The sequence below is a fragment of the Porites lutea genome, chromosome 3 (genome assembly GCF_958299795.1).
Source record: "Porites lutea chromosome 3, jaPorLute2.1, whole genome shotgun sequence".
NCBI classification, from domain to species: domain Eukaryota; kingdom Metazoa; phylum Cnidaria; class Anthozoa; order Scleractinia; family Poritidae; genus Porites; species Porites lutea.
This window is the reverse complement of record NC_133203.1, coordinates 39,850,282-39,875,618: the sequence shown is the minus strand read 5'-3', so window position 1 is coordinate 39,875,618 and position 25,337 is coordinate 39,850,282. Positions and strand designations below refer to the sequence as shown.

Here is a 25,337-nt window from a genome sequence, read left to right as displayed (position 1 = left end):
GTTATTGGTTTTTTTTTTTTTTTTTTATCGACCACCAATCTTTTTAGGAATGCGTGAATCGAAAGGCCAGTAATTAAATCATATATTTTAAAGCGACGTAAACATACATTCTTCAGCTGCTTCTTCCAGATCTTAAGAGGATTCTAAGTCATGGTTCGTGTTTTTCCGCGGAAAGGAGAGTTATTTTCCCCTTAAAAATGGGAAATGCAAGGATTACATATTTCCTGTCAATTTGATGAAACGACGCACCTAGGCTAATTTGCATACGGAGAATTAAGTCACGTTCATCGTCTACAACCTACAGGAAAAAAAAACAAACAAAAAAAAGCGACTATCAACTTTTCTCCATATGTTTTAAAAATTCCAACATTTAGAGGGTCTAATGAAATTTGGTGATAACTAGAAACGTTATAGGTGTGGAAATTAGTCGATGATATGTGAACCGTTACAATTTCAGCTTTGAGGTGAATATGGCGAATTTTGAAACATTAACGGAACTTTGTACACCACGCAAAGAAGAGTGCCCACAAATTTTATTGCATTAAGAAGTAGGTTGGTCTTAGTACTTCTGATTTATCGTAGACTTGAGTCTGGATCAGGTGCCACTCTTGCACAATTACTCTTCAGCTCTAGTTATGCAAATTACTTTTCATGCCGAGCAAATTAAAGGTCATTTTAAAAAATTCATATCTCAGCCAAATTTCCACAGAATGCAACCATTAAACATTGAATATATTGATCAGAGTTGAAGCTTTTGTGTGTAAAATAATTAGATTATTCGGCTTTATAAGGCAAGTTTGGCAGAGCCGTAAAGTTTTAGCAAAATCGCACCACTTCCGACGGCAAACAGGCTAGTTTAAGGTGACCTAGAAAATCGTTCTGTAATATAGAGAACAAAATGAATTGGTTCAAATAAATGTGATATTTCTTCATGGGATAGGATAGTTGTCTTCCACTGAAAAAATCAGGGCAATCGGTGATAGACCGAAATTTGCCTTATCGGTTCTTACGCGGACAGCCTCTTAAGTCGTCACAAGAGAGTTCACACTGGGGAAAAACCTTTTGAATGTAAACAGTGTGGCAAGAGATTTAGCACAGGTGGAGACCTAAGTAGTCATAATCGAGTTCACAGTGGTGAGAAACCTTTTGAATGTAAACAGTGTGGCAAGTGCTTTAGCACAGCAGGAAAACTAAGGAGTCATGAAAGACTTCACACTGGGGAAAAGCCTTTTGAATGTAAACAGTGTGGCAAGCGTTTTAGTCAAGCAGGAAACCTAAGGAGTCATAATCGAGTTCACAGTGGTGAGAAACCTTTTGAATGTAAACAGTGTGGCAAGTGCTTTAGCACAGCAGGAAAACTAAGGAGTCATGAAAGACTTCACACTGGGGAAAAGCCTTTTGAATGTAAACAGTGTGGCAAGTGTTTTAGTCAAGCAGGAAACCTAAGGAGTCATGAAAGAGTTCACACTGGGGAAAAGCCTTTCGAATGTAAAGAGTGTGGCAAGTGCTTCAGTGTAGCAGGACACTTAACTCGTCATAAGAGAGTTCATACTGGGGAAAAGCCCTTTGAATGTAAACAGTGCGGCAAATGTTTTAGCCAAACCGTCCACTTAAGGATTCATAAACAAGTTCACACTGGTGAGAAACCTTACTTGTGTAAAATTTACCTTTGCAAATAAAATAGCGACAAAGCATCAACAGTCGCTCGTAAGCGTAAAAGTTGTCGCTCAACTTCAAGTTTATCTCGGCACTTTATACCTTGCCTCTACATTATTTACGTGATTGATATTCACGTGCGTTAAAGTGCGTAGCCAAAAACGCGTCAGTGGAAATCAACCTGTATTCAGAGCGATAAAATGCATCTCTAAGTCGTTTAAGGCCTTTTTAAGGTCCGAAACGATAGTGTTACGTGACGGAACAACCAAGAAATGTCCGCGAACAAGGTATAAGTGAAAAGAACTCCCGAGTACGATATAAGGCACGCAACAAAAGTGTGACAACGAGCAGTTACCCTTTTTAACTATTGTTTATTTAGTTATACACCGTTATAGTTACTTAGGTTAAAGATTAAGTTAAGCAGTTCGTAAAGCAGGCAGGCTTACTGTCTTTCATGGCCATACAGGAACAAGTCCCAATTCCACTGACTTGAGACATCAATGCTTGATTTTCTTGATTCACTGGATCCTTTCCACTCATTGGCTTTTCTGTGTTCACAAACTCGTACGGGGAACTTCATCATGAACTCTTTTATCTTCTTCTCTTTTCTGCTATCGTCTCTTTCTTCTCTCCAGATATAGCAATGTCAAAGGTTATAGCTCCTCCATAGTTATCGCAGTTGATTATAGCTTTCTCACAGTATAGCATCCATAGCTGATAAGTTGAATCACAGCTAGCCACGAGGGAAAAGCCCTCGGGCACTCACACACACAGCAACCTCTGTTACTTGGAAGCCTGCTTTTATACTTTTTCTTTAAGCATCTAGAACGTTCCGTTGCTATTTATAGTGTATTACAACATCTACTATTTGTGGAAACTGCTGAGTCACATTACAGATATTTCTGGAATATTACAGAAGATAAGATAATTCTAGAAAAGTCTGGAATTGCATGACAGATAAACTAAAAATAATTCTGATCCTCATAACACCCTCCCCCTTCAGCAAAAGAAAGTTTAGCCGAAGGATGAACTTTCTTGGAGAAATTCTACAATATATCTTATGCCCAAAACCGTGATTACACTATCACATGTACTTCTCCTTACATAACTCTCGATCACAAAGATCACAAAAACTCTTGTATTCTTGTAAACAATGGAAATACATCCACCAACACATTGATTCCTGCTCTCTCTCTAGAGCACTACTAGAATCTTGCAAATATAATTCATCTTACAAATACTTCAATGACTTCTACTCTGAAAACTGCTCACCGAATTCCAGGACTCATGTTTATCTGCAACTAATAATTCTGCTGACTACGGAAACAACTTCTGATTTTGACCACTTAGGTCATCAATACAACCTTTGTATCGCTTCAACTGTAAACTCTGGGCATAAACAACGATAACCGTTACGAACATTGGATGCTACACACTACAGGGTGAAATAGTTCTTAACTGCAATTTTTATGAGGATCACCAATTACCGTCAGTAACTGCTCACGTCAATGCAATAACAACAGTATGATGCGGACAGAAAAAAAGGCTTCCGGACAGAAATAAAAACTTCCAGACAGGAAACAAAAAAACACACTACGAGACAGGCAACAAAAAAAACACTCCCGGACAGGAAACGAAAAAAAACACTCCCGGACAGGAAACGAAAAAAACACTCCCGGACAGGCCCCCAATTTTGTTACGTGACGGAACAACCAAGAGATGTCCGCGAACAAGGTATAAGTGAAAAGAACTCCCGAGTACGATATAAGGCACGCAACAAAAGTGTGACAACGAGCAGTTACCCTTTTTAACTATTGTTTATTTAGTTATACACTGTTATAGTTACTTAGGTTAAAGATTAAGTTAAGCAGTTCGTAAAGCAGGCAGGCTTACTGTCTTTCATGGCCATACAGGAACAAGTCCCAATTCCACTGACTTGAGACATCAATGCTTGATTTTCTTGATTCACTGGATCCTATCCACTCATTGGCTTTTCTGTGTTCACAAACTCGTACGGGGAACTTCATCATGAACTCTTTTATCTTCTCCTCTTTTCTGCTATCGTCTCTTTCTTCTCTCCAGATATAGCAATGTCAAAGGTTATAGCTCCTCCATAGTTATCGCTGTTGGTTATAGCTTTCTCACAGTATAGCATCCATAGCTGATAAGTTCAATCACAGCTAGCCACGAGGGAAAGCCCTCGGGCACACACACACAGCAACCTCTGTTACTTGGAAGCCTGCTTTTATACTTTTTCTTTAAGCATCTAGAATGTTCCGTTGCTATTTATAGTGTATTACAACATCTACTATTTGTGGAAACTGCTGAGTCACATTACAGATATTTCTGGAATATTACAGAAGATAAGATAATTCTAGAAAAGTCTGGAATTGCATGACAGATAAACTAAAAATAATTCTGATCCTCATAACAATAGATATAGATTTCTTTGCCCTTTCATTTCATTTCAACCAGTGAAATTCCTCCCCTTTCATATTGCTTGTAAGCAAGCTGTCCGTTTGGGGGAGTTGGGAAAAGGTCACGAAACAGCAGCACGCGCACTATGTGGAGAGCCTGAGGTGAAGGTGAAGTACTAGTGACTTAAAAATGAAGTGTAAACCTGAATTTAATCCACCTTATTGAGTTTTAAAGTCCCCCTGGTTCCCCTTAGCTTGGCTTCCTCGAAATAGCCAGATCACACACCCTCTATTTCTCTTTAGAGGTCGCCGAGCGCCACACGGGATTTATTGACCGCGAGCGCAAGGGGCGAGGGCTCCGCGCTCGATTCGCTCGCGTCCTCGCTACATATTTTACATTTACATATTTTACACTTGCAAAATCTATCATAAACATGGTCGAAAGCTAACAGAGTACAGGCTGTGTACAGGCTACCTCAAAGGGGCTGTCTAATGCCCTTCATTACTCTGTCCCTTGGCGGGGTATTATGAGGCCTTCCTGTCCCTTTCGAGATTTCTTCAAGTGTAATCCTCTAATTTTTAGAGCAATTCTCTATGCGTGTTCTTACTAGCTATTCTTGCTTAAAGGGATACAATTATCAATTGGCTTTCTTGTCTTGGATTTTTAGAACTTATTAAATCGGCCATAAAGTAATACCATCAAGTGACTTTAGTATGGGGTGTTTTATTGTAAAGTGTACGACTTAACAGACACATGTTGAGAACGTTGAGAAAATTCCTGACTGCTATACGATGTGTTTTGTTGTGGTCTCGTTTTAACTATTTTCGTCAAAACCTCAAGGTTGACAAAGATACGGAACGTTTTAATTTTGTTTTTGGTCAGTTTTCTATTACTTCTTGCATGTACTCGTGGATAGGATTGTGGACATCAAACCTGTTTATTTGCTGTGTACGGCCTTTCTTTCCTGACAAGTCACAGGGGCCTTTTTACAATAACTAAGTGTTTTCTGGCGGCGTGCTGCTTGGTGGACAGTTTATATAATATACTGGATGCTAAGCGCGCTGTGATTGGTCGTTGCCCATGATCTATTAGACTACAGAAACACAGATGACTTCACGGGAAACTTGTAAGACAGGAGCTGTTTAAAAGAAGAAAAAAAGGAAATGACGTGATGATGGCGCAATTTGTTTTTCTTTTTCTTACGCGCGCTATTTTCCAAGAAACTTTCAAGAAAATTTCCGTATTTATTCGAATAAGCGCCCAACCTTAAATTAGCGCCCACCTCGAATAAGCGCTCATCCTAAAGGCAGAAAAAGTTAATAAGCACCCACCCCCTTCTCCTCCCAATCAAACTCAAATAAGCGCTCACCGCCACCCCACCCACTTTAGTGAGTAAATTCTAATAAGAGACTTCCCCGAGGACGGAGTTTTCTTCAGAGTATTTTACAGAAACCTTGCTTTGTTACTTCTCCCCGTTTTGTTATTAGCTTCTATTCTTTTGTTGCAAAATAAACATACTACGATTGCGGAAAATGGTGAAAATTTAATAAGCGCCCAGCCTCGAATAAGCGCCCACCACGAATACGAGGCCACTCTCAAGGTCCAAAAATAATACGCGCCCAGGGCGGTTCATCGAATAAATACGGTAAGTAGCAACGAAAATTCTCCAAAGGCGTGCATTTATCACTTCTCGCTTGACGAATCATGGAATGAGATTTTTTTAAGGAATGCTTTTTTCTCTTTGGTCCATATGCTATAGTCTTGTTTTTATTATGTTCTTACAGCTGTGGGTTCAGAAACACTTCAGTTGTTATATTAATTACCGTAAATGGTATGTAGAAGACAAACCACTTATAACCCGCTGTAAGTGGGGCTAAAACCTGGGTTTTATAATAATAATAATAATAATTTATGAACTTATTGGGCGTAGCTTAACATGAGAATGATCAGCTGCGCATTACAACTACATTACTTAAAAGAAACAAATAAAAGATAATGCATTAAAAATAAATAAATAAAATAAATAAATAAAAAAAAGAATATATATGCATGCAAGTAAGAAGTGAATATAAAATTGCTCACCAATATAAAGTTTTAAAAGGATAAGTCTTAATATGCGCCTTAAAACTGTTTATATTAGTAATCAAACGAAGTTCTTTTGGAAGAGAGTTCCAGAGCCTTAGCGCTGCTACCATAAAAGCCCTATCACCTAACGTCTTCGATCGGGCAGCTGGCATAGAAAGTAAAATACTATCTGAAGATCTAAGGTTATATAAGGACGATTTAAATGTTAGTAAATTGCATAGATATTTAGGAGCAAGGCCGTGAATTGCTTTGAACGTAATAAGCAGTATCTTAAATTCTATCCGGGCTTTAACAGGAAGCCAATGCAGACCACGAAGAAGGGGTGAGATGTGGCAAAACCTAGGGGTATTACAAAATAGCCTGGCAGAGGCATTCAAAACTCTCTGGAATTTGTTAAGCTGGTAGTTGGGCAGCCCATACAAAAGACTGTTACAATAATCAACACGAGATGTAATAAATGCATGGACAAGCATTTCCGTTGATTCTCGAGACAAATACTTGCGAATGCGTTTGATATTATGCAAATGGGAAAAGGCAACACCAAATAACTTGCTAATATGAGTTGACATAGTGAGCTGCTCATCAAACCATGAGCCAAGGTTTCTAGCTACTGTTACAGGACAAACATCAGTCGACCCAACCACAGGGCGCCCACACAATCTGTTTGTGTAGCCGATTGTTATTTTATAGTAAATGTACTGGATTTACCGTTTGCTTCACCTTTAGCGATATATCGCTAACTATGTATATAAATCAATGATAAATAAACGTTGAATTACCTTGCCTGTGGTGTATAGTCGTCCTTTTGCCTCAAAAGCGGTTTTTTGGGCGATTTTGAATGAATTTGAGTTCGCCGTTGACTGTTCCATATATAAGACACAATCTGTTTGTGTAGCCGATTGTTATTTTATGGTAAATGTACTGGATTTACCGTTTGCTTCACCTTTAGCGATATATCGCTAACTATGTATATAAATCAATGATAAATAAACGTTGAATTACCTTGCCTGTGGTGTATAGTCGTCCTTTTGCCTCAAAAGCGGTTTTTTGGGCGATTTTGAATGAATTTGAGTTCGCCGTTGACTGTTCCATATATAAGAAGGACAAGGGAGGAATCCTTGTTTTGAAAGGGTTCCAGCGCCGGAGCGATTTTTTCCCCCAAAATCGCATCGCTCCGCTTTCAAACTTCGCAGCATAAAGGTCAAAAGATTCACGATTCTTCTCGTACCTTCCAATCGAAAATCCATCCAAACGGCCCGGAGCTAGCCCTCGAAGAAAATCAAAATCCCACAGTATTCGAGCGACTGGAATGCGTAGCAAGATCCATACGTGCCTTCTTATATATGGAACAGTCAACGGCGAACTCAAATTCATTCAAAATCGCCCAAAAAACCGCTTTTGAGGCAAAAGGACGACTATACACCACAGGCAAGGTAATTCAACGTTTATTTATCATTGATTTATATACATAGTTAGCGATATATCGCTAAAGGTGAAGCAAACGGTAAATCCAGTACATTTACTATAAAATAACAATCGGCTACACAAACAGATTGTGTGGGCCCCCTGTGATCACGCAAGCACGAATTTGAAAAAGTGTTCGAGTTCAAAACTCGACAAGGTTACTTTATTTATCCATTCCTTCGTCGGCTGAAACATGGAAAATCGTTACAAAGAAGGTGAGTCAATTATTCTACGCTTAAGTTGACATTTTAAGCGAGAAAAATCCGTATTTTGCAAAGCATCTTTTTGCAAAACAAGAACTGATTACGCGTTCAAGACTTCGTGGACAAGATTTTGCGACTGGTAAGAATTTCTCTTTTAATCAGTGCCATACAAAGAGTTTTGCGTTTTTTTCTCGGGAAAGTTATTGGATAAAAGCAATAGAAAACTTTTTTCCTGCGTTTGCATAGACTGATATAAACACTCGAAGCGTTGGGAGAATTCTCGACGGTTATGCAAACCCTCGACTTCGTCTCGGGTTTGCATAACTGTCTCGAATTCTCCCAACTCCTCTCGTGTTTATATCAGGCTATGCAAACACGGAAAACGTTTTCTATTGCTTAAATCTGGAATCATCAAACTCCTAATGTCACTGATACAGTCAGTCATGGACTTGATGGCAAAATCAGCATTCGCAGATCGATTGGGGCTGAATGATACATACAGCTGTGTATCGTCCGCGTAGCAGTGAACTTGTGGGAGGTGGCGTTCAACGATGTGAAACAGTTTGCGCGTGTAGATAGTGAAAAGCAAGGGGCCCAAACATGATCCTTGAGGAACACCTTGTTTTAAAGGAAACTGATCTGAGAGACTACCATTCACAGAGACACGCTGGAACCGGTCAGATAATACGATTTAAACCAGGCAAGCGTATTGTCAGTTATTTTAGTTTGTTTAAGACACAGAAGCTGTTTTTTCATCGTTCATACTTGTAGTTCCTGATAATTGTACGCATGGAATGAATCGCAGGTATAAAAGTAACAAACTTTCAAAAAAAACAAACTTTTCAAGTTGAAACTAGAAAAATTTTGCCAAAGAACCGAAAAGAACTTACAAGAACTGAAACGCATTTTGACTTTAAGAATCGTCTTCACAAACATAGGTCATATGATGTTCATAGTGTTGAAGAAGAAGAGCCTCACTACTCATCTCCTCTTGACACATCCAACAGCTGTGTTTCTCATTAATGACTGATTGCGGGTCTGCGACACCACTGTTTCCAGTCTCTCTGTGTGTTGCCAGGTTGTTTGTAAAGTCTGGGCCCTCTGAAGATCAACGTTTTTACCCCCAGCTCTCTTCAGCTTACATGATTCCAAACGTTTAGACAGCAGAATCTCGTTTTTCTGGGAAAATTTACGCGACTTTAACAATAGAGTGTGGATTCTTTCATGCTTCCTCAGGCTACTTGCTTCGTTAAAAGACTTTCCACACTGTTTACATTCGTAAGGTTTCTCACCAGTGTGAACTCGTTTATGAATCCTTAGGTGAACTGTTTGGCTAAAACATCTGCCACACTGTTTACATTCAAAAGGCTTTTCCCCCGTGTGAACTCTCTTATGATTCCTTAGCGTGTTTGCTTGGTGAAAAAACTTGCCACACACGGCAGTGGAAATCAACTCACGTCGATTTCGTGCGGGTTTATTGATATTAAAAAAACAGTGTATTTATTACAGTTTAGTGGGCTGCAGAGTTCTAAACTACAAGGTATGTAAAGGGGATACCAATTGTCAATAGAAAGTAATCGAAATGGGTACCTTTTCTGCAGGGCGGAGGCTCCCGGTGAAAAACTTTTCTTGAGTAATGATACTTCCCCTCGGGATTTGACATTTATGAAATCCAATAGCCTACGTACTAAGCGTTTCCAATCGAGTTATTGCGCGGAAGTTGGAGGGAGACCAAAAAAAAATGGAAGGGGAAAGGGAAGTTATACCAACTTTGACAACTTTCTTGGCGAACTCGGCAGGAAGGCTTGCTCCGTAGGCTAGAATTCCAGTAACTTCTTATTGGACAAGTCAAATTGGACTGTTCTTGTGCTGGATCAGACAGAAGCTTAAGTTTACCGTGTTTATCACAAACTTTCGCCACTTTTTTTTTTCATCAATCTACGGTTGACCTTTGAAAACGAAGATGATTATAGTCAAACGACTTTTACCAGTTATCTATGATTTTTCACGTTTTGTTCAAAAAAACCTTTGTTATTTAACCAATTTACTGAGGGGCTTATAGGTCTATTCACCATTTAGTCGCGGAAAAAAAAAATTGGGATCAAATTTGGACATTGGAAAAGATATTGAATAATTGAAAATAAGTCACTTGAATGAGATAAAAAAAAATCCTTGCAGACAAAGAAGAACTATAGAAAAAGTAGCAAGCATTTATGAAAAATAATCCGTTTACCCAAGAGAGTATAAAAGCGAGCTTTATCCTCTCTTGGGAAGTTAGATTATCCGAAAGTCCAGCCAAGCTCCTCGAATAACCACTCAGATCTAGCTTTTCTTACTTTACGCTAGATTTTACTTCGTGTGCTTCATTTTTGAGAATCCAAGTCTAAGTAAACTGGTTTTGTTTGCGACAGTTAATACAGTTGTTATGAGTTGCCTTTAGTTTTGTTTTCAGTGTTGCAATTTTTAAGATTTTGCTAGCTTTGTGATAAACAGTTTATAGACTTTTATAGACCTAGAAACTTAGAAATTCAATGTATTTCCCCGCATGGTTAGTTCCTGAGTTTTTGTCTGGTATTATCCATTTGTTAAATTTAGTTTTGGTTCTTTGAAGTAGGCTTGTTTGAGGAGTACAGCTGACCATGAGTTTTACCCACAGTTGAGTTCTTGTTTTGTTTGTTTTGTCCTTCTGGGAAGTTTCACTGTTAGCATTTAAGTGGTTCTTTGGTAATAGCAAACCTGCTGCGATATAGACGATAAAGTATTCAATAGAAACTCTTCCGGTCAACTAACTCAAAATAAGTCTACAGTTTGGTTATTTAATTCGCTGTGTAAGCTAGTTGAGTAGTAGAGTTGTTGTCAGTAGCTGTTGAAGGATAAACTGCTGTTTAAAGAGAAAGAACAGAGTCTTTGTCCTCTCGTTGAAAAGCCAAGTGAGCTACACAAGCCCTCAACATACTTAAAACCAAAACTAAATTTAACAAATACTTCAAATGGATAATACTAGACAAAAACTCTGGAACTAACCATGTGGGGAAATACATTGAATCTCTAAGTTTCTAAGTCTATAAAAGTCTATAAACTGTTTATCACGAAGCCAGCAAAATCTTAAAAATACCAACACTGAAAAACAAAACTAAAGGCAACTACCTCATAACACAGTAAAACCCCGCCACTAAGGGAAAGTTCATTTAATATGACAAGGGGGGGGGGGGATGAAGATATTGAGGGGGGGCTCCGAAAATTTTTAGACATCCGAAGGGGGGGCTCTGAAAAAATTGTTGCGCTAGGAGGGGGGGCTCCGAAAATTTGTATACTTCAAAACCAACACATGACATCATCATACAGATCGGATGGTTTTCAACTCAACAATTTAATGACCTGTGCAACTCAGCTATATCACGTGGTTTACAGATACAACAAATGTAGTCTCAGTAATTATTACACTCCTGTTCATCCCAAAAATGCTTTAGAAAATTTCAAAAATTAGAAATGCTCAAACTTTTTATAATAAAACCACATTGATACAACAAGATTTCAAAATCTGCTAACGGGAACTATAAAAACGATGACTCTGTAACAAGAAACGTTATATAAGAAATGAAGGAGGGGAGGGGGGGGGCTCTGAAATTTTTTCGACTACCAAGGAGGGGGCTCCTAAAAAATTGAACCGCTAGCGAGGGGGGCTGCTAAAATTTTAAGCTTCGAGTTTCAATATCTTCATCCCCCCCCCCCCCCCCTTGTCATATTAAATGAACTTTCCCTAAGAACGTGGTGTTTTTCCAAGTGAGTCGGCTCCTTCCAAACATTTTCTTATATAAATGGTAGTTAGCAACAGTTTAGACTATTTATCGCAGGTTACACTAACGTCTGTTGAACCGAAAGACATATTCCTTTCCCATTGTTCTCAAATATCAGTTGGAGAATTATCGCAGAGCCAATCAGCGCAAGTTAGTGGGACAGGAACGCGTGACGAACCCTTTAAAGAACTTCTGCGGGGGAGGCTAAATACGTTGTAGCTAAAAGTATTTAGTGGTTCAGTTTATTCCTCATATAAAATCTGCAAACCAAATTGGAAGAACTATAGCTTTGATCTCATTGAATAAATAAATATTGCAGTCGGAGTGATAAGGCATGCCTTTTTCCCTAAAGAAAAACTGCTAACCGAGCTTGCGTCCCCAGTCCCCATGGGTTTTTGAACTCTCCCCAGATTTCTCTCACAAGGTGAAATCTTACCTGCGTGCAGACGTCTCCTATTTCCTTTGTTGCAAAGGAAATAGGAGACGTCTGCTCGCAGGCAAGGTAAAATCACGATGGCGGCCATCGCATCATTTCATTTGTGAATCTTTCAGCTCTTGGTTTCATCTTGTTTTCCCTTGTGTTATTTGATGAAAACGGCAAGGTCTTGTTACTAAAGGTAAGGCAATCTTACATACATTATGAGTGCGTTAGTTGTGATAGTGATATGCTGATTCGGTACTGATCACGAACACACTGATGACTTGAAATGAACTAGACCAAAGAACAGACGCACATTTATAAACTGCGTGACCTCAGGCTTCGTTTGAGCAAATTTTCCAGGGACAAAAGAGTTCAAATGAGTAAGATGGTTTTATATTTTTTCCTTTAAGCATATTACGTTACTTGGTAGGGTAAGATACATTTTGATCGACATGCCATCAAAATATGAAAATTAAGAAATGGTAAACGTGCAGCGAGCAACCATAGAGTTATGGATGCACGCGGGAGGTTGCTAAGCACTCAAGATGCGTAAGAGTCCGACTCTAGCTTCTTGAGTGCTTAGCAAACCTCTCAAGTGCATCCATAACTCCATGGTTGCACAGCTGCAACGTTTACCATTTCTTTTATAACATAATCAAAAACATTATTTTCCATTTGCCTTGGCTGAGTCATCGGTACAAGTTCATGTATGCTCCCATCTTCCCGTGCGTAAACAAACCATGTTCTATGTTTTTCAAAAACTTGCCTTTGAGTTTTTCTTTCGCTGAATCAACCGTTCTCCGTCTTCAGGTAAATTGCAAAACGTTTTTGGTTGTTATTCTGAATGGCATCTCTCTACTTGCTCTTAATATTAGGGTAAAAACTTTGAGGGAAAACTATAGCTGCAACTATAAACACCAACTAAAAAGACTCTAAAAAATAAGCTAAAACTAATAAATGAAATAATTATCAAGCTTATTTATGTGACAATTTTTGAAATAAACGTAAAGTAGAAATCAGAAAATTTGATAATTTGTAATTCCTTTAGAATAACAGGTAACACTAATTTTAAAAAGAAATTAACTAGCTTTGTATCGAAATCTGTCTGTGGAAATCCAGCTATGAAAGTCAAAGTTGCTACTGAAATTCGCCGACAGACAGCCGCCGTTGAAGCAGTTGTTTTTCGACCGTTCTCTGAACAACTGTTATGAATGAACTCTGAGGAACAAAATAATACACAGAGAAGTTATTTTTTGAAAAATTTATTTGAAAACCCAAATGTTTCTGTACTCAAATGAAATTCGCTTATTTTAGCGTAATGTGCCCATTTAAACTCAACTAAAATTTTTAATCGATGCGATGAAAACTTCACAACAAAGCTGTCTCGAATTCGAGCGTGTTTCCTAAAATATTTGCTTGAATTTAGCATCAGCTTGACCAAAAAGTCAATAACACAATGCTAATTGATAAATTTACATTTCAAACAGACTTTCTCTTCTATAATAAACACACAAAATGTACCTTAAATCTTCGCTCGCTCAATTTTCCTTCAGCCGATTCTAGCCGCGAGGAAAACAGTGATTCATTCATCCAGGGCAAATTTGTCGCTTGATTGTTTGTCTTTTTTCCTTCAAAGGGACAGCGCAGTATTTTCTTCAACTTCCACTTTTCATCTGTGCATTTCATCGGTGTATTTTACCGTCAGGAGAGGAGATTTTTTGAATTTGCCCAAATTTTACTGCGCTAGCTCAGTTTCTTGGTGTGCACCCGCGGGCAAATGGTTGTGGCTGACTGACCAATCAGAGCGCGCGATTTACTTTTGTTATGTTATAAGGATATGTATAATTATGGTTGAGGAAAGGACATACATACATACATTTATTATTGCTTGCTAAAAGGGCTTTTCAGCACCAATATCACAAGGAAAAAAAGTAAAAAAGAATAATAATCGTCAACTTAAATAAATATAATGAATGTATAATAATTAATATATTAACATGATTTACTTAAATATTCTCTAAAAATACATCGTTTAAAATTGTCATAGCTAGTTAACGTCCTCAGGTGCTTGCTTAATCCATTCCAGATTTTAACCCATCTATAGGCAAAACAACGCTGACCAGTTGCCAAGCAACAACAGGGGAATATTAAGGTTGATTACAGATCATGTTGTCCTAAAGGATGGCAATGTAACTCGAATGCTGACTAAAGGAGTGGAAGGCGATTGGCAAGACAGCAAATTTACAGTACCACTCAAAAGGAAGTTACCAGTCGCGTCTCATTTCCTGTGTGACGAGAATTGCGTAGCACGAGAATCATTGATGCAGCAATTTTTGGCATAAATTGTGGATGACACTTTCAGTGAGAAACCAACCAAAATTTTCTCGTAGCGTTACCTCAAAGACTGAGGTAAATGGGTTTTAGATTTTTGGTTAAGTTTCTTTCAAGAAGCTTTCTTTTAAGTTGTCAATCACACTGCACACTGTTTAATTGGAGTTTCTGCCTTTTTGGATTTGTTAGCGATTAACTTTCTACTCTACATTTGACCATGATAGTTTTTTTTTGGAATGAACAAACCAACATGAAAAGAATCAAATATGCTGCAAATTGCTGGCGATGAGTCTCTCAACAAAAAAAAAAATGTCAGCTCTTATGATGTGTCTAGTTGTAGTTCATGCATAGTGGCAACTTTCGCTGACGAGATATCAACGGCATCTTTATTAAAAATTCAACTTGGCTTACAATCACGAAGTAATGTCAGCTTAATTTGTTCTTCATAGCTTTTAACACCAGTTTTTTCTTGATTTATGAAAGAAAATTGTCTTGAATTTAACAAATTATAGCGGCCAAAGAAGGCAACAGTGCATTTGCTGAATAACATTTTTTGCGTGACAGCAAATTACAAATCTGCACAGAGTCAAAACATGTGTAATTTAAAAACCTACTCCTTAAGTACTGTTTTTGTATACTACACGTTCTGAAAACATTCAGTTTTCAGTGCTTTGATAAACTTACTGGCTTAAACTTTAAAAACAGCTTAATGAACTGTGTGGTTTTCAAATATCCAGTATAGATTTCTTCTGGTAGAGTCCGCTGGAACATCCGTTTGTTTAAAGGAAGTCAAAAGTTATGACAGCCCTTTTGGAAGCTTTGCCAATCGGTCTACGATTCATTTCAGCTTGAACCATTTAACAAAACCTGCAGGCAGTTACAAGTAAAGCTAAATTTTGTATCATCTCAAAGTTTTTAGAAAAAAAATGTAGTTTTCAAGGTGGCACAGTGGTTTTAAAGTGACTTTTTTAAAAGCATGTTTTGCAGAAATACGTAAATACCAATCCTCCACAAAGTGAATTATACGCAACAGTCTACAGGATGCACAGGTAAAAATTTTTACGCGTTTTAGTCCTAGTAAAGCTGTAGCACTGAGTCTTGGAATCGTTCAAGAATTTTGGCCATGATAGTTACAGTTTTTAGGCCATGGTGCGCTACATGAATCGCATAGTGCACTACAGGAATCACATGGCACACAAAGAGAATCGCGTAGCCCGTCACATGATTCACATCTCACGAGAGGCTGCTAACTTACTTTTGAGCTGTACTGTAACCCGTATATTTGACAAAATAGTGTAGATGATATAGCCAAGATGACAAAACTGTCAGAAAATGTTGATCAAAATGGAGTTGCAACATTAAAACAGTCTATCAGTTGAAGCATTTTGCAAAACTCTCACTTCCCTGAAATTAGATAGTAAGGATGTCCTTTTTTAAAAGAGCTATAAATGAACATGTAATCTTTGATATAATTATTTAACAATGAAACTTTGTTTGATCTATCAAAATCATGTTGACTTTAATTGTCAAACAACTCTATGTGCTTTACAAAACTGCATTGCTGATTCCGTACATGTGAGTCAATATAAGTGAATCCATATATCCCCACGCTAAAACTTTTGCAATGAACAGTCAGTTCATCAGTTTTGGGTGAGTTTGTTCAATGATATTACTGAACCTAATCAAATTGTGGCTATTGACTTGATTAATCATTTTAATCAAGATGATAATAATTTGTCAGTTGTCAGTTAAACCATGATGTTAGTGGCAACGAAGACTTAATTTGACCAGAGAATTTTAATCAATCTTTGGTTGCAGTTATCAAGTCTTTTTAGTATAAAACTGTACATGTATTGTTAGGGCCTGTTTACATGGCGATAGGGCACCCCGGTAGGTGAGGTAACCTGCATAGGTGGGGTAACAAAATAACTCTCCTTTATATGCAATCTTACAACCACATCATCCCAGGGTGTGCTTTCTCAAGATTATTGAATGATTGCTAAGCATGTAACAAGAAAAATTCTGGCAAACCACGTGTTTTAGCAATTAATGCTCCTGTACACTCACTTGCTGCTCTTGCTGCAACCTTCAGTGCTGTCGCTTTCTATTGTTACCTTTATTAATGATGCAAAGCCACCACCAAAGTGAATTTTGCACGAATTTGATGTATTGTGAATCCGACCCAACCTAGGCAGGTAACCCCACCTTGAAACATTTACATGGCAAATTTGTTTCCAGCTGAGAGGGGTACCCTAGCAGACTGTGATACCCGTCAAGGTGGGTCACCCCACCTATCATGTAAATGTGATCAAATTAAAATGATAGATTATGTGGACAGGCGGGTTACCCCTAAGCAGATCACCTCACCTACCTGGGGTCCTCCACCTCCATGTAAACAGGCCCTTAGCCAAAATATTTAGTTGGGTTTTCAGTCATTTTATTGTTGTCGGTTTTGTTTGAGTCAATCAATAAGTTCACTTTTCCAAAGTGATAGTAAGTAGTCTGTAGAATAATATGTATTGCATGTTGAAGAGTCCAAGTCAATTTGATTGTTTATCTCTAAATGATGTTAAACAATGTGGTTGTTGGAATCACCATTTCCTACTACTGGTTTCACCAATGCAAGTGGCCTGGCAGTCGCTGCTCTCTCTCTGTCCTCCAGTCTGTGTTTGTCCTTGACATTTGCATGCAGTCACTGTAAAGAGATAATCAGTTTGTGTACAATGCATATGTTGTATGGTTATAGTAGTTAGTTTACAATAGTTTAAGAGGTGCCTCAGACGTGAAGTGCAGTAATTGTCAAAATGATCCTGCTAGTAGAGGGTGTTCTGCTAAATACAGGTTTCACTGTTTCTTGTGATAGGAGCCTGCGTAATACACACCCTCTGATTATAGAGAAACCTATGTATGTTTCTTTGGAGTCCTTATTAACCAGGTTCCTTTCTTGTTACTGGAATGGCAGAAATTTAACTACAGCTGGGCCCCTTCACTTTTCTGAGAGAGGTCTGCCTTGTGTGTGTGCGTGTGTTTTCTGCCCACAGACAGGTCCTTCCGTATAGTTCTCGATCTAAGGCGGCCTTTTGACCACTGAATAAGGGCCACGATCCTTTACTATAATCAGCATTCCCACTCGAGTTCTTCCAGGTGGCCTCTCTTCCCTCAATAGCTAATGGGACAAGATCACCATGGAATAGGGTATGACCAAGCCAGACTCTCTGTCCTCTAGAGAGGTGCCCAAAAACCATAATTAGAGAAAGTTATCATCCCTCCTCTCCAGCCCCACTTTATTCTTCACAAAAAATTTCTTGTTGCTGGAATAGCAGAAATTTAACTACAGCTAGGCTCCTTCAATTTTGTGAGAGAGGTCTGCATTGTATGTGTGTGTGTGTGTGTGTTTTCTGCCCACAGGCAGATCCTTCCTTATAGTTCTCAAGCTAAGGCCTGCCGTTTGACCACATAAGGGCTGCCATCTGTTGCTCTATCCAGCATTCCCACTCCATGTCTTCTAGGTGGTCTCTCTTCCCATGCCTTAGGGTATGACCAAGCCAGACTCTCTGTCCTCTGTAGAGTTGCCCAAATACCATAATTAGAGGAAGTTATCATGCTACCCTCTCCAGCCCCCCCTTTTTTAAATTAAAAAGTGATTGACTGTATTTATTGATCATGACTATAATACTTTATGTGGAGTTATTCAGTATGGTTTATTCAAGTGCTGGAAGTTCAGATTTGTTTTTTATCTTAAGTTACACGACATCCCACCTCATTTGAACGAACATTTCTACTTTACATTTTACTTTGTTATTAAAAAAAATTAATCCCATCTCCTGGTTGGTTGGTTGTTTCCTGATCCAAACAGGAAGTCAGAACTGTGACACTAGTCTGTTTCTTCCTTCTGCTATTGGTGATGGGTTTCGCTACATTAAGTAACCCCCCCCCTCTCCCAACCAACCTCAAGCTTTCTTGAAATCAAAAACCCAAGGGAGTATAATGAGTCTTTATCAGCAATAATTATTGTGTTTGTTTGTTATTTTACAAACAACAGGGGACTCCCAGATCTGAATACAAAGTCAATCCTAACCATAACACCTTAAAAGAGGAACAAGCTCAATGTCCTTTGAGTGCCAGCAGTACGGCAAGCGTTTCAGCCAAGCAGGACACCTAAGGACTCATGAAAGAGTCCACACTAGGGAAAAGCCTTTTGAATGTAAACAGTGTGGCAAGTGTTTTAGTCAATCAGGACACTTAAGTCGTCATAAGAGAGTTCATACTGGCGAAAAGCCTTTTGAATGTAAACAGTGTGGCAAGAGTTTTAGTCAAGCAGGAGACCTAAGGAGTCATGGAAGAGTTCACACTGGGGAAAAGCCTTACGAATGTAAACAATGTGGCAAATGTTTTAGTCAAGCAGGAAGCCTAAAGACTCATGGACGAGTTCACACTGGGGAAAAGCCTTATGAATGTAAACAATGTGGCAAATGTTTTAGTCAAGCAGGAAGCCTAAAGATTCATGGAAGAGCTCACACTGGGGAAAAGCCTCATGAGTGCAAACAGTGTGGCAAGTGTTTTAATGATTTAGGAAACCTAAAGAGACATGGAAGAGTTCACACTGGACAAAAGCCTTATGAATGTAAACAGTGTGGCAAATGGTTTAGTCAAGCAAGAAGCCTAAAGATTCATGGAAGAATTCATACTGGGGAAAAGCCTTATGAATGTAAACAGTGTGGCAAATGTTTTAGTCACAGAGAGAGCCTAAAGATTCATGAAAGAGTTCACACTGGGGAAAAGCCTTACGAATGTAAACACTGTAGCAAGTGTTTTAGCCAACTAACTAACCTGAGGAACCATGAAAGAATCCACACTCTATTAAAGTCGCGTAAATTTTCCAAGAAGAACAAAAGTCTGTCTAAACGTTTGAAATCATGTAAACGGAGTAGAACAGGAGGAAAAAACGTTGACTTTAGGGCCACAGACTTTACAAACAACCTGCGAACACACAGAGAGACTGGAAACAGTGGCGTAGCAAACCCGCAATCAGTCATCACTGAGAAACACAGCTGTTGGATGTGTCAAGAGGAGATGAGTAGTGAGGCTCTTCTTCTTCAACACTATGAACATCATATGACCTATGTTTGTGAAGACGATTCATAAAGTTAAAATGCGTTTCAGTTCTTGTAAGTTTTTCTATTTTTGGTTTCTTTCGGTTCTTTGACAACATTTTGTGGTTTCAACTATAAACGTTTGGTTTTGTTTAAAGCTTGTTACTTTCATACCTGCGATTCATTTCATGTCTACGTTTATCAGGTACTATACGTATGAACGATGAAAGAACAGCTAATTCTGTGTTAGTTATCAAGAAAAATACCCAGGTTTTAGCCTCACTTACAGCGGATTATAAGTGGTTTGTCTTCTTCATACCATTTACGGTAATTGATATAATAACTGAAGAGTTTCTGAAATCACAGCTGTGAGAACATTGATAATAAAAACAGCACTATAACATATGGACGAAAATGAAAAAAGCATTCCTTAAGAAATCTTAATCCTTGATTCGTCATGCGAGAAGTCATAACTGCATGCCTATGGAGAATTTCCATCGGTATTTAATTTAACAAATTGGCAATTTTTGTATGGTCTGTACTTTTAAAGTTATCGATCATAAGAATGACGTCAAGGTGTTCAAAACGCTAGTGGAGCCACCAGCTGTGACGAGAAGTTTCACGGCAAGGTTTTGAACATTTTGATTTCATTTCTATGAAAAATTGTTCTCGTTTTGTGTGGGTTTTTTTTTTTTTACAATAACATTGACAGTTTTTGACGTCCATTTTCTTGGAAGTTTCTCGGAAATTGTCCCGCGCAAGAAAGAGAAAAACAACTCGCGCCACCATCACGTCATTTCAGTTTTTCCCTCTTGCAAACAGCTCAACTGAACCATGGATAACAGAAGAAGAAAATAGAAGTGCAGCTTCTATTTTTCTTTGGGAGCAGTGTTTTGCACTTCTATTTTTCTTTGGGAGCAGTGTTTATGTTTATTTCAGAGGTGATTTACAGTATTCCCTATCCATATCATTAACACTACAATACAAAAACAAAGTTTTAAAACTTTGTTTTATCCTAAAAATAGGTCAGTATTTGTATAGGTAATAGCATGATTTGTTTTTTTTAGTGATATTTGGCATAAATACCACGGGTGATATTTCGAAATTGTTATACGTAATTTCACGAGCCGTTAGGCGAGTGAAATTTGAGACAAAAATCACGAGTGGTATTTATGCCAAATATCACGTACAAATCATGCTATTATTTGCTTTTACTACTACCCGCAATGGTTTTGTAATTCACACTTGTAGGTATTTCAAATTAAGCTGAAATACTCCTGGTCTAAGCCAATCAAATTGCAGTAATTTCTTATGTAGTAGTATAATAGTAGTTAACAATGGACCGTTTTCAAGAGATGATAATAGGACCTGTCCTATTATGGCTCTTGCCGTTTTACATTAAACATTTTTAAAAGCGTCGCAGTTCGCTTTTTCAAAGACCTGACTGAAAAGTACCTTGGGTCTTTGTACATTTATGAGCATTTATACCTGAAATAACAAAACAACTTGCTTCACTATGAAAATAGGCCATTTGCACGATGGCGTTATTTTACTACTACGACCAGAATCCTTTTTAACTCGTGGGTACGCGCGAGCGTATCACGAGTTATTGCAGGGACAGAGATATGCAAATGAGTCACTCGCTCACTCGTATTAGACGCACTTCGTAATTAATCGGGTCCGAACTCGAGAGCGCGAAGATCTATCGTTTCCAAAGAAGCACGCGCTCGCCGAAGTTCGGTAGCATCAAATTCCTCGCTGAGGGTGTGCATCGTGCGCTACAGTACGGTTAGCATATAGGTCTTACCAAATTTAAGACACGCAGGAATCTTTCAAATTAGTACGATTCAAAAGCCTTTGACCCGTCCAGGCGTTAAACTGGACGAGAAGATGAGCATTTGCTCTTCGACTCCTTCAACTTCGTCGCTGGCTTGATCTCCTACCTTGTAGTAGTGTAGTAGGTTATGTGTCTGAATGAATTTATGGCGGTCAGTATAAAACACGGACTGCGGACTGGGTATAAAATATGGACTGGTGAAATGTATGGTAAATAAAGGCACTTCTTCTTCTTCTTCTTCTTCTTCTTCTTCTGGACTCCCCAAGATAACGGGGGGAAATGGATGTGAGTTTGAGCATTCTCTTTAAAATAACAGCGGAAATCGAGATAAGAAAACATAAGCTAATGTTTTGCGTCCTACTTCGCGGAGGAGTTGTGTCGGCTTTGTATCGCATATGTTCTTTCATTGCCATGAAATGCGTTTACATTGTTTTTTTATTGTCAGTAGCCTGGTTTCAATTAGCCTTAATTTCATCCGATTGCTTCGAGTCGTTTTTTCAATCGGTAAAGTATGGCTCGATCGTTTGCCCCGGTCGTTTGCCGGCGGAAGTTCCATGGAAAAGGCATTAAACTTGAGACTTTTCGTCAAATCATGTGACCATCCTCAATGGCGTAGTGGCTATGTGAGGTCGGGTCAACCCGAAGGTACTTGGTTCAAATTCTGCTAAAGACCTTCTTTTTCCCTTCTTCCTTTTTTTGAGCTATTTTGAAAAAATAGCTCATATGTTAGCCTGCGAAAACATCCGTTTCTCCTCGCGAAACGTCCCCGGCGGCGAAGAGCGTCTGCGGCTCAGCGGCAGAAATTCCATACTGATGACGCGAACCAATGTTTACATAATAAATCCAGTAGTCATGGGGATCCAAATACAAATTTGTCCAATTTTACCTGTGTTCTGGTCGATTTTGGTAAAGTGTTGTGTTCATCTGCCAACGAGCTCCAGCAAAACTTAAATGCTTCTTCAAGAGAAGACTATATTCCACAAATATTGACTGTTTTGTTAGAGATTCTTTGACCTTTGTGGGCTTTTGTCTTTTGTCTGTCATTGTAAACAAGAGCTAAAACAATGTAACTGCTCCGTCGACCAATCAGCGCTTCTGACCGGATTCCGGACAGATTTTACGTCATCAGTATGGAATTTCTGTCGCTGAGTCGCAGACGTTCCTCCGCGCGAAACGTCCCCAGCGGCGAAGAGCGAGGAGAAACGGATGTTTTCGCAGGCTACTCATATGTCAGTGGTGTGAGCGTATGTATCTTTGTGGCTTTGTATCTTTGTATGTTGGGATGTTTGTTGCAAGAGCCAATAAGGTTGAAGGTACTATGAGTTGATGCTTAGGAACCAATGAGATCTTGGCATCTATTTAAACATGGCATTGGTAAAGGTCGAACAAGGGCACTTTGAGACCGCCATCTTGATCCTTCACAATTTTTTCGTCTTTAATTAAGGGTACAGGTGTTTGGAAGCATTACATAAAATATCTTCATGATTCAAACGCTGTGAACAGTGATGCAGCTGTTTAAGGGTTCGTATTTTAGTGTGGATGCTGCTTCAAGACATTTGTGACCGATTCGGCTATCGCGAACGGTACCACGCACGTATTTATGAGTTGTGTTTCACCCGCTTCAAGGTAGAGTATAAAAGATCATATATTTTCAAAGCTCTTCCAGTGAAGCAATAATTGATATTTCGATATGGACTTTAATTTGAAAGTATGCGGCCTATAAAATGTGGTTTTACAAGTTTGAAAGGCAGCTTATTTTTTTTAAAGCTGTACCGAGTATTGTTAATTCTGTAAACAAGCTTTTAAATTTCTTTTCTCTCGCGTACAAAGTTCAACAGACCTTTTTTTTTTGTTCCGGCAAAACAAAAAAATAATAATAAGTGAACAACATGATACATCCTTTCTGCAAACTAAGCATTATAGTTATTGAAACGTATTTTACTTAGAAAGATGAGTAACTTAAGTAGAAACAATAGCGTTAGGGAATAACATAGGCACGTTAAACGTGCATGAGCTATTTTGAATGCTTCAGTGTAACTATAATACTTCGGTGTAACCTTACCAAGAGTGACGATTTGGTTTTTGTGCGAAATTGGGTATTGCGCTACATAAAGGAAAACGCGAAACGCTCAGCTGAGTCGATCCTCAACCTATATATTCACTTTCCTCTGTCTTTCCCTGTTACATCTGGTGCAAGTTAAACAAATTGTTAAAGTAAAATAAATTTCTACTCGCCAAACGTTGATTAGAAGGAAAACTCCAAGGTTTCCTCGGAGTTTCTTAAGCCAAAATGTGACTCATCGAATACTGAATAGTTACGAAATACCAGGATTTTTATCATTGTGGTAGATGGTTGCATCATCATAATTCACGAGGTTGTCACGTGCGATTCTACTCAGTGAAACAGTCTTTAACTCCGACAACTTATTTCTTCATGTTTTAAAAGCTATTGCTTCTTAAAAGACAAGAGCCTTTTTTAAGGCATTGGTTACAAAACCAAACAGGTCTTCATACGTCCAAGTTACTATTTATCATTGTGAAAAGCCAATCTGCATGAGATGTACAGTCACACAGCTGGCACGTGAAAGTGTTGGACTTTGCCCCCTTTCGTGGTTCGTACGTGAGGGAATTCGAGTTATCACACAGTAAACTAGTAAACAGAATTATAAAAATAACTCTTGCACACAATTTGCACGTGAAGATGTTGGTCTTTGACCCTTTTACAATTCGTACGTAAAAAAAAAGGCAAATTGTTTACTACAAAATTTTCTCAAGCGATTTTAAGAAATCACCTCGGCTTCATTACAACATCTGCAATTAAATTATGTTTCATGCAACGTCAAGGTTGATACCTAACATTTATTAACATTTGTGAGACAGTCTTTAACTCCGACAACTTATTTCTTTATGTTTTAAAAGCTATTGCTTCTTAAAAGACAAGAGCCTTTTTTAGGGCATTGGTTACTAAACGAAACAGGTTTTCAAACGTCCAAGTTACTATTATTATTGTGAAAAGCCAATCTGCATGAGATGTACAGTCACACAGCTGGCATGTGAAAGTGTTGGACTTTGCCCCCTTTCGTGGTTCGTACGTGAGGGTATTCGAGCTATCACACAGTAATCTAGTAAACAGAGTTATAAAAATAACTCATGCACACAATTTGCATGTGAAGATGTTGGTATTTGGCCCTTTTACAATTCGTACGTAAAAAAAGGCAAATTGTTTTACTACAAAATTTTCTCAAGCGATTTTAAGAAATCATCTCGGCTTTATTACAACATCTGCAATTAAATTATGTTTCATGGAACGTCAAGGTTGATAGCCTAACATTTATTAACTTCCAAGAAAATTACCAAACTGCCGAAATATATTTCTACTTGTATCATGTTACTCCACTCAATACAACAGTATCTAATTATTGTGTCAACTAGCTTCCTCCAATTTTATTCCCTAACGCTACTGTTTCTACTCAAGTTACGCATCTTTACTAAATAAAATACGTTTCAGAAACTATAATACTTAGTATGCAGGAAGCATGTATCATCTTGTTCACTTATTATTCTTTTTTTTTTTGTTTTGCCAGAACGAAAAAGGTCTGTTGAACTTTGTAAGCGAGAGAATAATATTTTTAAAGCTTGTTTACAGGGTTAACAATACTCGGTACAGCTTTCACACAAATAAGCTGCCTTTTTAAACTTCTAAAACCACATTTTATAGGGCGCATACTTTCGAATTAAAGTCCATATCTAAATATCAATTATTGCTTCATTGGAAGAGCTTTGAAAATATATGATCTTTTATACTCTACCCAGTTGTAGCAGGTGAAACAGAACTCATACTGACGTGCGTTGTACAGATAGCCGAATTAGGTCAGAAATGCCTTGAAGCAGCATCCATACTAAAATATGAACCCTTAAACAGCTGCATCACTGTACACAGCGTTTGAATCATGAAGATATTTAATGTAATTCTTCCAAACACCTGTAGCCGTAATAAAAGACGAAAAAATTGTGAAGAATCAAGATGGCGGT

The 25,337-nt window shown here is 38.3% G+C and overlaps 1 protein-coding gene across 1 annotated transcript in view; it reads left to right on the top strand.

Annotated features, from left to right (window-relative positions):
- The window catches only part of LOC140932284 (uncharacterized), a 62,106-nt gene that overhangs the window by 1,095 nt on the left and 35,674 nt on the right, over window positions 1-25,337 (top strand). Inside the window, exons 2-4 of the mRNA XM_073381904.1 lie at window positions 1,019-1,590; window positions 14,825-14,836; window positions 18,526-18,860. Of these exons, the coding sequence (XP_073238005.1) occupies window positions 1,019-1,590; window positions 14,825-14,836; window positions 18,526-18,860 (919 nt within the window). The remainder of the gene's footprint in view (window positions 1-1,018; window positions 1,591-14,824; window positions 14,837-18,525; window positions 18,861-25,337) is intronic.